This window comes from Tetrao urogallus (genome assembly GCF_951394365.1).
Source record: "Tetrao urogallus genome assembly, chromosome: 26".
Lineage (NCBI taxonomy): Eukaryota > Metazoa > Chordata > Aves > Galliformes > Phasianidae > Tetrao > Tetrao urogallus.
In genome coordinates this window covers 4201207-4217092 of record NC_136839.1, presented here as the reverse complement: position 1 = coordinate 4217092, position 15886 = coordinate 4201207, and the positions used below count along the sequence as shown (strand labels likewise).

Below are 15886 nucleotides of genomic sequence, written 5' to 3'. Positions count from 1 at the left end.
AGCTCAGCCATCAGCCGCCGGATCTGCGTTCTATTTAACCTATATATTAAAACCCTGTGTCTGGAAAGAGCCCAAGTACCTGACTTTCAACAAAATTCCTTTTGTTCTGTTTTCTGTTGTTTCATTGTTCTTCTTGTTTTTAATCGAGAAAAGGTATTTAATATTAAATAGAACATTTATTGCCTTGTAATTATTTTACTGTAGTCAGGTATTCTAGCACTGAATGGAAGACCTTTTTCCATCAATCTGCTGTATCCAAAGTTTTGTATAAAGTTGTAGAAGTCGATTGTTTTTTTATTTTATATTCAGAAAATTTCTCTTTTTATAAGCATTATTTATTATACAATGTATATACTTGAGTTAACTAAGATTATATATTATATAAATATATATATTTGGAGAAAAATATATTTCAACTTGCATTTTTTTGTGGTACGTCATTAAAAAGAAGGTAAAAAAAACAAAAAACAAAACCATGCAATTCCCAGAGTGTCATTTGCCTCAAAATCCTTTCAGTGCTGCTGACTGATACCTGTGGGAATGGTGGCTCTTCTCCATTACGCTCAGTGACGGTCACACAAAAGCAGGACAGTGATGGTAAAAAGCAGCCAATAGATGAGATTATAAGCAAAGATCTCAGCCATCAGCCACAGGGTGCCACCTCTGTGCACACACCACGTTAATCTGATCCCCCACATCTCTTTCTTCCCAGAACAGCCACCCCAGCACTTTCAAACACGGTAATGAAAGGGATGAGGAATTTGGCCAATGCAGCTCAAGGCAATCCAGTTTTCACTACAAAACCACCCTGCCCAGGCACAGCAGGTCATTCTCTTTCGCCACCTGCAGGAAACTCCTCGAATGGAGGCCGTGGAAGAGGCTGAGCCCATCACTTTGCTCAGGTTTTCCAACCCGGACTTCTTGAGGAGTGACGCAGCGTCCATTCGCACACACACACAGCTGAGGCTTCCTAGGCAGTGCCACAGAGCTGGAACGGACTGGGTGCGCTACAATGGCCTTCTTGGGCAGCTCCAGCACTACCTGTGGTCTGCTATCCAGACTTTGGGATCTCTTTGTTCCATCTGCGTTCAGCACAAACTGTTCAGCATCTCTCTGGCTACCAGCAGCCTGGGGATCACTTTCCTGTCTTAGAAACTTAAAATATTAAGGTGGGAAAAGGCCACTAAGACCAAGTTCAACCACTGAACTGTCACCACCATGCCCACTAAACCATGTCCCTAAATAGACTGACCCCATCTTGCTACAATCAGCCTCTGTCCTTTACACGAGGGAGATAAGCAAGCCACCTTCAAGCACTCTAGACAGACAGCTCTGTTTGACTAACGCCAAAGACACAGGTGTCTCCCAGTTGTGCTTTTTTATTGAATCCATCAATGTGCAATTGAACAAGATATTTATTCATCAGTATAGCTCTGGACATAGACACAATAAGGTTTACATCATTTACTCTGAAATAAGTTAACGAGTGTTGCTGTCACGAGGACTAGCAGAGCAAAGAAAGGAACAAAGTCACAAGATCATACACAAAATGAGAGGGAAGAATAACCACTGGGACTAGCAATGTCATCACAATACAACAGCACTGCCAAAGGAAAAGAAACCAGAGCGCAGTGACTAAAACACTCTGATTGCCCTAAATATGCAATAAGGACTGCAGTACCTTCACCTTTGGGCCTGAAAATATGCAAAGCACCCTCCTTCCCTGGGAACACCTCGCTGGATACAAGCTGCTAGCCCTTAACAGCATGTCCTGTCAAGTCAAGGAAGCTACACTGACTAACACCTCATAAATGGCTTTGATTTCTGTGCCCCACCAAATTGAGGTATGTTCCACGAACCTTATGAAACATGTGGAGCCAAGGAACCAGAGGGGAGTATCCTCCTACAGTCATCATAACAGCACCTCATTGATGCAAAACGAGTATTGGGGAAAGACCACAAAGCAAAGTTTGATACATTCCTTAGTTTGAGTGCAAAACCACGGCAGTGCACACCTCGTGCATCCACAGAGCTCGGCTTCACCTCCAAGGAGGAACTGCATCCTGCGGTAATGCGGAAAAAAATGGGATGTAGTGAGGCCAACTAATGCCAAAACCGTCACATCCAGGTACTAATACAGAGCATTCAGGCTGGAGTCACCACCACTGAGCCTGTTTCTGAATTAAGAACAAGTTTCAAATACTGGATTTGGAAGTTTTCTCCTCTGTTCTGACCAACAAACTTCCCCGCCTTCTTCCAGTCCTTATCATCATTAGCCAGAAAACACCTGGGCATAAAAGGAAATGGCTGTTTGCATTTCGGAAATTCTGGAGTCTCATTACTGTGGTCACTGACTCTGGGTTAGCAGCCCTGCTCAGCGTTCAGTGAGGCACAGGGTGACATAACCGAACAAGAAAGCATTCATCAGATCAGAACACAGAGGAGTACTTTAATAAGCCTTCACCACAGGATTTAATAGAAGTCACATCTTCTTTCCTACAGTAGTAACTGGATGCTTGACATAAGTGAGCACTAGCTTCAAAACTTACAGAACATTTCCCCCATGCTAAAATCAAATGAGAACGCAGCCTCGCCTGCACAGAGACAGAAGCACAGTGTTCTAGAAGACACTTCCACGTGATATCTGTATATTAAAGACAAAGAATAAAGATACTGTATTGCACTAAACATGCAAATTCCACATTGGGTTCTTGGAAAAAGGGGAGCGTTTCACTTTGTCCAGTGTGTTGAACACAGAAGGGTAAAGATCCCAGTGTATGTTCTCCAGGTTGGTCACTTTTCCAGCTGCTGATCTTGCACTTGGTCCATCTTCAGTCTAGGGAACTCTTGGAAAAGAAACCAAATCCATCAAAAAGCATGCACAGATATGAAAGCATCAAGCACACACAGGAGCCCACAAGGCAGGACAAGCACTGCTGTGAGCTTCCCCAGCTGGCCTACATGCACACATTAGAAAGTCATTTTCTAGTAGAAAATGCCACTGTGCTCAACCATTCCCTGTGATACCGACAGGGGAAAGGGCAGAGCATCCTTCTCTCAGACAGGAAAAAAAAAAAGAAATCAAGGCTCCACTTTTTAGATAAATAAATGGATTTCAGCTCTAGCAGACTCACTTCTCATTTAACTTCAGTTGTGGTCCAACATCTGAGAACTCAGGCAGGTTCTCCCCCCCAAAAACCTGCACAGAAAACTGATCTGAAAACCCCTGTGTACAGGAGGGGTCAACAGTCAAATACACCCTCATGCAGGTTCCCCTTATGGGAAGCAGCAGCAGCCTTATTTCTGACCAGAGCACAGAATTTTAACCAATGCTTTAAAATAAGAGCACTTACGTTCCTTCTTCTCTCAGAAGAGCCAAGAATTTTTTCACCCGATACTCGGGATCCATCTAAACACAAACAAAACAGATCTTCTTTAGTACATGATGCAGCCCCCACGTAGCACAATATGAAAATAATGCCACAAACTGCAAGTTTGGTTCTCTGAGTATCTTTGTTGTGCTGCAACAAGTCCTTTGGTCCAGAAGCTCCATGTCCTGTATATTTGTATATTACTATATATACTATATACTATATACTTGTATATTCTGCCTGTATCTTCAGCAACCCACTGTATCTTTAACACACTGCTGACAATACAGTGGTTTCATCCTGAAAGCAGTTGATGGCACTACGAAGCTGACTGGTAACATTCCAGTCCTTCTATCCACTTGGTGATAAACAAGCAGGTGGCTCTGCTAGAAAGTAAAACTGGGACTTATCCCAGGCAGGGATAAGCAGGGTGAATAAATCCTAAAACAACAGCAGACTTACCTGCGATGCAGGCAGGAAAGAAACAGCTAATGAGAATTTGTGCTGAGGAAAGCTGAAATTGTGCAACCTCCTGTCATGTTAAAATACCTCAGAAAGGTCAATATCTCAATACCAACTGCTGAATTATTATTATAAGTCACTGAAAAAAAGATGATTTGAAGGAACTCAGTAAGGATCAATGAGTGATGATGACGGGTTCTTAACATGCAATGGAATACTGGTACTGTTCAGGGTTCTGTAAGAAATGAAAGGCAACATTACTACCTGGAGCAGTGTCTGAAACGTGTAATACACACTGGAGAGAGTTTAAAGGGCCACAAGGATGACCTGAGCACCTGTCATACAAGGAGAAGCCATGGGAACTAGGAGAAAGAAAGACCCGCACTGGGATCCTGAAGGTGAACTCTTTCAAAGCGCATAAAAACAAGTAGTGAGGGAGTAAAGAAGAAAAGAGTGGTGCCTATTGACAGGACAAGAGGTCAGAGGCACAAACTGAAATACAGAAAATTACATGTAAATGTAAGAGAAAATTTTTTTCTTTTAGGGTGATCCGATACTGTTAGCTACAGCCCATAGAGACTACAGAGAGCCAGACCTTGGAGATACTCGAAACCCAAATGGGTTTGAGAGGAAGGACAAAATACATCTGATCTTTGGCCATGAGTAGCAAAGTGCAACTGAGAGGAATCCCTGATCTTGTCTGGTAAAACCTACAACGTTTTGGTAGATATTGGCTGTGAAAATGTCTACTTCTGAAAGGACTTCAAGAGAAGTAACTGCAGCACAGCAAGACCTCAGACTTGACTTCTCATGTATGATCCAAACTCACAGATGGATTATCCATGAGAAAACTAAAACAGATGGGCAAATCAATAGCTAGGAAGCAGACAATGCTAGCAATACTTCAAATAATAATAATAATAATAATAATTTTGCATTCGAATTGGAGCCAGAAGGGCCTGGTTCCCATGAAGCACTGATGTCACAGAGGATGGTGAGATGTTTGTCATCATCAATATACGCAATCTCTGAAGGTCTAAATTCAGTGTTGACCCTGCTTTGATCTTGATAGCTGCATTAGGTTGTATCTTGAAGTCCTTTCCAAGCAGAATGATTCTGAGATTGCAAGATTTTCAGTACTCTGCAAATAAGGCCAAGCAGAGAACTGCAGTTGTGACAACCAGAGAAACAGTGACTCTACTTAGACAGCTGCACTCCAAAGCCCTGCTGAGGGCCAAAGGCAACATCCATACAACCATCACCAACGTTTACACTGCTGGGAATGCCAATGCCCAACAGCCAAATGCACAAAACAGGAGTGCAGAGCCAAGAAGCCAGAAAAATCACCCATTTACTGAGTGAAGCAAGAATCTTTCACATCTCCAATTTATCCAAGGAACCATGAACACTGGGGTGGTGCAAGACATGGCTCTGACCACCAACAGAAAGTGGAAAGCTGGAAGAAAACATCTCAAACAGAACAGGACCAAAGGACCAAGGACTCAAAGGACCTGGCTCTTTCCAAGATTACTTATCTCAACGATTTGCAGAGGGTATTATCTACCTGCCACGAGTATTATGTACCTGCAGAGAAGATGGCCCTGTTGCCAGGACCTTGGTGCAATCTCAGGGTAGCACAGGAAAGTCAGGTGAACACTCAAAACTCATCACAACCTCAATATGACAGCAAAGGAGCAGTGAATCTCTTCTTTACCAGGAAATGTGCACTAAGGCAATCAGCTGACATTCACACTTGCCAATGCCAGTGTTCCATTTTCTAAATCAAAGATGGCCCTTCCCAATTCTTTTTGCTTAGACACAAGAAAGTGGCACTGGCAAAACCATCCATCATCCATCCTGACAGAGCTTCTACAGAGCCTTTTGGGAGGAACAGCACCTACCTGCACTTTCTTAGCCAAAAGATGAAAGCAAGTAGCTTACTCACAAAATGTAGATGAAAAAGAAGGCTGATCTGCTCTGAAAGAAGAGTGCAAAGGAGAAGCAGATTCAGGACTTGAGTAAAACTTCGGGCAATCTGTGAAAGGAGAAATGCTTCTATCAAACTAGGTGAGAGATTTTCTAAGATAACAGACATGTGACCAATTCTGTGACACAGTTCCCACCACCAGGAAGAAACTGGCTGCCTCTCTCTACATAAGGCAGTACCAGCCCCAGGACAAACCTGGCAGTCCTTAGGAGAAAAAGGAACTTCAGTCCAGAGAAGAGAGAATCCAGCAAGACGTGCATGCCCTTGGATGCTCCTGTAAGCCTATCATAAAACCTGAACTCTGGGTGCATTACTTAGTATAAGATAATATACACAGTATTTTAAGACAACTCCTAAAATAAATTCCTTAGTATGTTAAAATAATCAAAGCTGTTTGTCTGCAATGGAAGTTTTATTTACGCTAAACAGAAGTTACCAAATCAGGAAATAGTGGAGGTTCAAAAAAGAGCTTTCTGGAAAGCTGCCTGGCTCTGTCGGGTTCCTACTGAGAAGAGCAAGAGCTGACAATTAAGTCCAAGAGCAACAAGATGGGCAGGGAAAATAAGCAGCAGGAACCAGTCCCCTGCAAGAGGAAAAGGTGGCTCACGTATCCAGGATGGGGATGCAGCATTGGCCAAGGTGAATCATAGAATCATTTGAGTTGGAAGGAGCCCTTAAATGTCATCTGGTCCAAATCCCCTGCAATGAACAGACATCTAATGCTCGATCAGGTGCTCGAGGCCCATCCAGATCTACCCTGGATGTGAGGGCTGTACCTGGCAGCACTGCGAGGTGGTCCATCTACTGCAGCCAAGAACACTGCAAAATTAACTGGCATATCATGAGTGTATCCATTCATCAGATGCTTCTTTCAACAAGAACTCAACATCATGCCAGGACTCACAGTATAAACAAGATGACCGAAGTATAAGACACTGAATGAGAACAGTTCAACATTAAAGGGCAGGAATAGCAATAAACACAGCTTGAGGGAAATCAGACTGCCAGAAAGTGTGGGTTTACAAGGTTTGTACACATGGTGACAAAGCAAGCCAAAGCATCAAAGCAATGTGGTGGTTCACGATACTCCATGAAAGGATTCTGATACTGAAAGAAGTTGAGCAAGACTTAAATTGAAAACAAACTAAAATCATTTAAACCCTAAACAGGGTAAGAATAGCTACAAAAAGAACATGCTGGGTTTACTCATCCAGTAAAACAAAACACAGACTGAGGGACTGCAGAGAAGGAAGTTGGGTGCATAGTTTTCTTGCAGAGAATTCATTCACCGTGGGATCTAATCACCTGCATTTTGGGAAACAGTGTTCATCACTTGGCATTTTTAAGGATCTCTTATTTCTGATTGAAGCTTTTTTAAAAAGCTCTATTCTAGCCTGGTGGGAAATAAAAAGGATCAGAATATCTCATCTGATATAATTCCACACTACTGTAAAGCAAGTCAAATTAGATACTGCAGCAATATTCTTCTCTTTAATGACAGCCTGCATTGCTGTCCTGTATTTATAGCAATTCTGCAGATGGAACCATGCAAACAGCTCCAATATTCTGCAATAGAACATCCTTGCATTTAGCTTCCATGGGTATTACATTCAGTTTGGGTGCAGACTGTAAGTCACATTGCTACCAGCCATCTATGTGCAGAAACACGCAGTTCATCAGACATCCATGCTGATGCCCAGAGTCACTTGTTAGGAACGGCACAAGCAGGGTCACAGTTCTGCCCAACTTCTCCCAGCCTGTCTGGTCACAGACTTGTCAGCAGTGATGGTTATCTGGTTAAAAAATGCACAGTTCCACTCTGCACAGTGTACAGCAGCATGGAGACTCCCTGTCTCACTATCGTAGGTGTGCACCCACGGTGCCATGCATGGATAAGTCTGGGTGAGCACTTTCACCCATAATTGACTTAGTTGTAACCTTCAGTTTTGACAAGAACCAACACTTCAGGTCAGAGCAGCAACAGAAAACATCCTGCATCAGAAGAAGGAACCCATTGTGGAGGTGAACTGAAACGGGCTGCAGCAGAGTCCCCGAAGGCCTGCACCCCTTAAATACATTTAATACATGTGAGCAATGACTTACCGACTTGCCTGTAGGTATGGAATTAAAAGCCAAGGAAGAAGAAGAAAAAGTAATCTAGATAAATGACTTTATTCCCCGAGGTGACATCCAGTCAGAGCATATCCTCAGTGCTGTGCAAGTTTTAACAGAATTGTGAATAGTGAACAGAGGGATACATGACTTATATGCTGCTGAACTACATGCCTCTTAGCTTATGCTCAGCCTCTCCTAGGAAGATCTAAGGACAGTTCACTCAGCTGCACTAAATCCATTTGATGTGAAAGGAGAGCGTGTTGGGAGGGGGGAGGACTCAGAAGGGCGCTGAAATGTCAGTGCAGAGGATTAGGGCTGCACGCTACACCCTCTCATTTTCAGCATGCACACACTGTCGAGCAGCAGCTTGATGGCTGCTTGCAGGCATGGGTGATGGGTGCGGGGGAGGGTTAAGAACTGCATATTTCTGCCCTCTGCAATTATTTTCTTTAAAGTGCTGAAAGTGGAAAATAAAGAGGAGAGCAGCTGAACAGCCTGACAGATTTATCTTCTTTAGGGAAGAGGCACATACACCTGCACAGGCACCTTTTCTTTTTAAAAAAGTAATAAAAATCCTAAGCGATTGCTATCTGCAATCTTAACATGCTGACTGTAAAGAAGAAATTCCATGAAAAGTGAGTTAATCCAATCCCTCCCATTGCCAGACGCTCGTCTCTGAAGTGCAGCTCTAAACAGCCCATGGGCACTGTGGTTTTAAAGATCTCTCCCCAGACCAAGACCTGGCGATTCCTTTGTTCAGAGAATTTCTTCTCACTGAAGCTCTTCTCCCAATTAAACCTATTCAAAGACTCTCAAAGTAGGAGTCTGCAGACAACTGGGAACCTCTGAGACTGCTACATTTACTCCAGTCCTGCCTGGATCAGAAAAATTCTTACTTGTAGTGACATTTCTATCAGCATCAGCAGCTTCTTGATACCGATCCAAACAGATATCCCTTTGACGTTCTGTGCAATGGTGCTGCGTTCCTTATCTTTAAAGTTACCCAGGAGCTGGAAAAGAAAGAAAGAAATCAGAACACCGCCAGCAGGGACAATGTTACTTAGCACAGGGCAAAGTGAATGAGAAGCTAGAATGCATTTTCTAGCTTAGAAGCACGATTTGTTGCAATATATCCAGACAAGGCAAAACATCCTTCAGTATTCTCTAGGACTTCCACTATGGCATAGACAGGAAGCCATTTAGAGCATGAGTCTGTGAAGAATCTATGATTTCTTTGGCACCAAAACCCCTTCATTTTACATTATTCCAATTAATGAAAGCTTGGCATCCTCCACTTTAAGTACCTCAACAATATTCATTTTCCAAGGGTACGAAAAGTGGGATCTTTCAATCCACCACAGGAACTTCTTTCCTAAATCTACTGTTCTCTCATTTTTCATTAGTTTACATATGAACAAGTAATTCAGAGAAGTTGTAGTTAAGTTGGACAGTGTTCCAAGATGCAGGTCTACTGCAAAATCATTCATTTCCAGCAAATTTTAAGGTTATTTGTCATCCTTTAATTTTTTTGTCACCTCCAAAGCTTCCATCAGCTGTTCCCCTGTCGCAATGTTGGGTACATGGATCGTGGTGCTGAAAGCATTCAACATTTCCATTTCCTGCAGGACATCTTTGCGACTGGTGGTTCCAATGATCAGGAGCTTGCGACCCTGTCCACACAACAGAGCAAGTGTCAAGAAAGGAGAAACAAGAGAGGAAGCATCCTGGGAATGCTTCAGCTCACCACAAATGAGAAACAGAAAATGGATGTGTAAAAACACTAAAAAAATAGTAAGATTACACCTCTCAGCAAGTGAATTTGCCAGCATCAATCATACATATCTAGGATCACGTTCCAGAAGTCCAGCAGCAGGGCTTATAGAGCTAAGGACAAACAAAAACATCAACTGCCAACGAAAATCAACCTCTGCTGGACCATCTTACAAATGCCATTGGAACACCATTTGAATTCTGCTATGCAGATTCAGACACTTGATTGATGTTGGCTGATGGAAAGATCTGTTGGACTCATCAGCTGTGATCTTTGTGCCCCTTTTCCAATTCAGCACACACAAAGCCCATGGGCCAGGAGGTCACCTGGCTGGCCAAGTACCCTTCTCACTGTGCTGCCCAGAAGTTCAACCAGTGCTTACAGACAAAGAATGTGAAGTGAGTTCTCCAGGGACACCGAAACTCTCATCTGATTGTGAGCCACAGAAGTCTGATAACCAATGCTATGGAGTGCTCCAGCATTTGCTCTGGAGTTACCACCCAAGGACACGTAATGTTTTTGGTAGTAGCTAAGAACAGGGAATAACAACCTGCAAACTAACTTCTTGAATGATGCAACCTGAGCAACTTCTACACAGACAAAGAGCATGCTTGGTTATAATAAAAATGGAATCTATTTTGAGGGCTCATTAGAGCCTGAAAGATCCCACCAGGAAAAGATATAAACACTACAGAAATATAATTAGGTAAGTTTCACCGACTCCAACTTCAGGTGTCCACATGTGACCTCATTATCAGTACTTCTTTCTTTGCTAACGAAGCCCAGATGACACTTACCTCCACCCAAAGCAACCTCTACTCTGAACTCCCACAGCAACCCATTTTCTAGCTCAGCTGTTGAAAACCAAACTGCTGACAGCCACATTTATTCAGATGAATCCCAAACTTGCTGTAAATCAGGTCAGCAGACAATTACTACACACACAAGAATGACTCTGAGTGACTTATGACCACTTAGGAAAGCCACTGGAATCACTCATTGTGGCCACTTCTGTGAAAACATTAGCCCAGTGCTAAGCATTACTCAAAATACAAACACTGGGAATGGGAGAAGAGGAAAACAGAAATAATTATTCTACTGCGTGAAATCAGAGTGCTTTTATGCTCTTACTTTAAAGACACTTGTCATTTCAAGTACTTATGTCAAATACAGCACTGAGCTGGAGAAGTCGGAGGAAAGCAATGAAGATGCACAGAAATATGGGATAACTTCCCTAAAAGACTCCTGATAAACGACAGGGCCAAGAAGGGAAACGGAGAGGTCCATAAAATCACAGACACTGTGGAGCAGGAGATGAGGGTGCAAACTGCTGTTTCTCATAACAAAAATCACATCATAACAAAAAGCACTATGTGACATCAGAGGTCAGGCTCTGAGCACCTGACCAAGCTGTAGGTGTCCCTGTCCAGTGCAGGATGGCCTTCAGAGGTCCCTTCCAACTTGAACAATTCTATGCTGACCCATCGCATGACTGCATTAAGCACACTCAAGACCCTGAACCACTGAATGGTAGAAAATTCATCAGAACAGATGGCTTTGCAACTCTGCAAAGTAGTGCTTAAAAGTTTTTAACTGCCCCACCCAAAGCGTTCTTTTTTCCTTGCTCTCTTCAAAAGCTTTCTTCAACTTGCCACCTCTGAACTTCAACCACTGGAAAAGGTTACGATAAAACAAGCGTAATCTCTGCTGTACCAATTACTAACACAAAAATTGTCAGGAGTTCCCTGTACTTTTCAAGGTTTCAGGCAACTTGCACAGCTAACAACTGCACAACCTGCAAGTCAGAAATGTTTTGCCCCAGGCACTACCACAGAAGCACACAAAGCCATGAAGTCAAACTGAAAAGGCTGACTTCATCCACTGCCCTGCAGTGGCAATACACCACAAGGTATCACTGGACTTATTCTTGATGCTAAGATGTACTGCTGGAGCGTCCCTGATTCCAGATATCCTAAGTGTTTTGATCCTTAATTTCTACAATAGCCATTGCAAAGGCTACAGAAGATCAGGACAGAAGTGAACTTCCAAAAATCAGGCGTAACCAGAGTAACACCAAGTAAGAAGGAACTTGGCTTTCCAACAGCTTGAGATCATTTGATTTCAGACGTTATCAGGGCAGTGTTAGGAATAGTTCCTCCATCAACACAGATAAGGTACAGGCAGGCACCTCAGCGTGGTTTCCTCCTGCCCATTTTCTGGTAATGAAAGTGCCCAGTAAGGATCCCAAGGCCCATCGATCAGGAAGTCCTCAGTGAGGGACATAACTTGCCCCACTGCCTTCTAGAAGTGGGAGAACCCCAGACCCTCTCTCTGCTACACTGAATTTATATGAGTAAAGGACATAATTAGACAGCTATGGCACTCCAAGTTCATAAATTGAAGTCATTTTAAGTGACGGCATTCTCAAGCAATATGAGATTGATTCTCTCCACTTCATTTTCGCTTCCTAGCGGGCACCAGATGATTGCACTGATGACCAAACTAGATCATACAAGAATGTAATAGACTGCTACAAGCAAATGAAGTCTCAACATGTCAGCAGAGTCTCAAATTACCTAATTTCAGTGCATTTCACCAGCCCCGGGCAAGAGGAGCTCAAAACACAAGTGTCAGTGGGTACTGAAGTGCCTCTGTTGGATACCCGTTAGCTGATCACTTCACTTTGACCCCTTCTTTATTTTTAAGTTTTGAGATATCAACAATTCTTCCCACGTAACGGGAGAAAATGCAGTTCCCCAGGTTTACAGGTGTAAATGTAAGATCACCATTGACTCACACTGCTTCCAATTCGCACTGAGTGATGTGGAATCAGGAATGCATATGGGATTATATCCAACAAGGAGATTACTCTCCCCTTTTCTCCGTCAACTTTCATAAATGTGCAAAAATGCAGAGGAGAGGAAAGGGGCTGGGGGCCTCTGGGAGCAGTGGAAGGGCATCCATAGGAATGTTCAAGAGCATCTCACTAAGCCCGACATCTCATAACACTGCACAAATTGTATGTCCAGCTTAGCGCGGGGATGCTGCAATGGTCTTTCACCCTTTGAGCCGATTGTTAGCTTTTCACAGGAACCAGCAGGGAAGCACATGTGAAACCTCTGTGGGGCTGGTGAGCGTCTCCATGCCTTGTGTGACTCTGCATGTCGATGAAGCAGCTTCGGCTTTCGGAGCTGCTGCTGCTTAGTTCTCAGAGAAGTCCTTTTCTCCCGCTCGGCTCCCCGCTGCGACAGTCCTTTTCAGGCTTTCTATCCCCCCCAGCCTCTTCTCCTGCACTCAATTGAAAGAAAGACCCAAGAGAACATGGTTTATTTTCTTCTCTTAGTCCATTTTAGAAAAGCTTTTTAATTGGTTTAAAAAAAAAAGATGCTAAACAAAATGCAGTGTTTTTGGGCTGGTAACAGATACCACTATTTAAGCACTGAGCAGTATTTAAGCACTGCTCAGAGGAACTCTCAGTCGTGAATTTAAAGCACACCCAGAAACGTTTCTCGTTTCTGTAAAGCCTAATTGTGTTTACTCCCAAAACTTCTGCAAAAGTACAAGAAGGTTCAAGCATTTGCCCTCCGCACACCACGTTAACACACTCGCAATAGGAAGAGGGGAGTCCAGGAAGCAGCCTTCACCAACCAACTTAACATACACCTCAATGCATAATTAATGAGATATCATCCAGAAATGCTCCTTACACACATAGCCTACAGTGACTGCAGGAAGCTGACTGCACATTAAGTATACTCTCTGCATGAGATGTGACAACGCTGTGTGAGTACATAATCTGGGCCACAACGCTGGAGAGGCAGAGCCGCACAGCTGGAACGCTGCTGCCCACCATCCTCAGCACTCTCTTGTCCCATTTCTGAGCTTTCCACACCACTTGTGCTCATACTTGGGCCCCCTCTGCCTGTTGGTAGAAGAGGACAGGAATTGTGTCCCCAGCATCTCGACATGAATTGCTTGCAGCAGTGGGACAGCTCCAGCGAGCTCCATTTTTATGGGGGATGAACAGAAACCACGTCCTGGTTGGGGGTCTGGGTCTTTGGTTGGGGAGTTGGGTCCCTGGCAGAGACCAGAATGGGTCTCAATGCCAAGAAGCTGGCATTGGTTTGACCTCGTGGAGCACATTAGCACCACTAATGCTACTCATGCTCATTTACAGCACGTATCTGCATCTCAAATTGCAACCAAACCCACTGGAACCAGCCATCACCTCCAAACAAATTGCTCCCCGAGGGAACTGGTGATCCCAGGGGAAACATGGCAGGGCAGTGATTAACCAGTGGTTTTCCCTCCCTGTGGATTTCTCACTTGAGCTCGAGAGCCTGGAGAGTCTCTGTGCCCAGATTCAATCTTTTTCACAGTAAGAAGAAAACCCTTGGCCTTTTCCTGCATGAATCAACATCTTATGCACAGGGTTATTTATGGGAAAAAATAAATAAAAATCCCCACGTCACAACTGTCGCAGAGAGCTCACAGGAAACAAAACACTTTAGGAAGAACCCTATGATCAGAGCTACCCAATTAGGTCAGCCCTAAAAGCCCATCTGATCCAATGTCCTAATTTCTACAGTAGCCAATAGTGAACACTTAAAAGGAAAAAAAAAAAAAAGAGAAAAAAGCATCAATCAGAGAGTGACATTTCCTCAGAAAACTCTCTACCCTCCAACAATTTATGGCTTAAGTCACCATAATATTGGCTGTCAACCCGAAGTCTTCAGCCTCAAGGGCATTTCAAACACTGCAGAGCACAAATCTCCAGCAACATGCATAAACTTGGCAAATATCTGAAAGCTCCAAGCCCTGCATCCTGCTTTCAGGAGACTCGAGTGCCAACAAAAGTGCAGCTAGGCAGGAAAATACACTCAGAGGACACAATAATAAAATGGAAAACGTAGTATTTTAACTACTTCGGACTACTGAGCCAAATCAAGTTCTATTTTTCTCTTCTGATCTATGGGAATAATGGCACTATGGAAATATCTAGCAATAAGTCAATGAGTGCATGAGATTACAACAATCAGAAATGGCTGTGCAGCTGCACACAGCCAGCCCCTCTGTTCCAACTACAGGGTAACAGAATCCAAGTCTGATATGAGATGCTTCACATGGCGAGGGCAGGTCTGGGAGAAGATCTTTGTTCTCCCAGGTTGGCAGTCACAAGGGGAACATCAGGGCCTGTGGCATTAGAATTTAATTCAAAGTTCTGGATTTGAAAGGTCTTTTCAGCAGATCACCTAATGAAAAGAATACTCATGTATACGTGATTGCTTCCAGGATATTAAAAATGACACAAAAAGCAAAAAGGCTTCACCCAGGCTATGCTTCCCTACTTTTCCCTGACACAAACTTGAAAGTTTGTTTTCCTGCTAGAATCTTACTTATTCATGCAGATACTTTCACACACAGCAGAATTCTAGTGAATGAGAAGAAAAATGGCAAACAAAAAGGGGGAGTCGCTCCCGTTTGTCTCATTCAGTACAAGCTTCAGAAGCATCATCGTCTGTTGTGTTCCGGAACCTCATCAAGTAAGAAATCACAAATTGACAGGGCCAGAAAATGATGTAAAACCTTGAGCTCTACTCACCTGATGATATCAAGAACAAATTAAAACCCCAACATTCACAATCAGACACGACTCAGAAAACAGTTTCTAAATAAGGAGGGAGCTGATGCTTGAGCCAGGAATTGATTTGAGCTGAGCTGCTCCTTTTAAATCAAGGCAGACTGCTTGCATGTTTAGAGTTTACATGGTGAAGGTTAAACCTGTTTCCTCTTTTAGTATTTCACAAGATTCAGCTTTAAATAATGAGATAATTAAAGCTGAATCCTTTGTGGTTATCCTAGAAATGTCTAACTGAATGAACAGCAGGGCTGGGATTAACTTGACTGAATCAGAGACAATGGCAGTAATACCACTGGCAGCACAGCAGCTATCAGCAAGACACAAAGCCTTCCACTGTCAGAATTATGGCAGGAATAGGGCATCACACTCCTCGATTGCCTCCTTACCTGAGGGGGGGCCTTCTTCAGCAGCACAAGAAGGGCTTGCAACACCAGATTAGAAAACCGTGGTCCGATTGGAACATAATCTGAAATGAAAAATGTATTTTAATGCCCATCAAGTAGTTGCAGAGGTATAAAAAAGCAGCCTGAGGCTCCTAA

At 43.3% G+C, this 15886-nt stretch overlaps 1 protein-coding gene across 1 annotated transcript in view; it reads right to left on the bottom strand.

The window, feature by feature from the left end:
- Positions 1–3349: 3349 nt before the first annotated feature.
- The window catches only part of NSF (N-ethylmaleimide sensitive factor, vesicle fusing ATPase), a gene marked incomplete at both ends in the record, with an annotated part of 46455 nt that continues 33918 nt past the window's right edge, over positions 3350–15886 (bottom strand). The window contains 4 exons of the mRNA XM_079547245.1: positions 3350–3409; positions 8832–8945; positions 9471–9605; positions 15734–15813. Coding sequence (XP_079403371.1) covers positions 3350–3409; positions 8832–8945; positions 9471–9605; positions 15734–15813 — 389 coding nt within the window. The remainder of the gene's footprint in view (positions 3410–8831; positions 8946–9470; positions 9606–15733; positions 15814–15886) is intronic.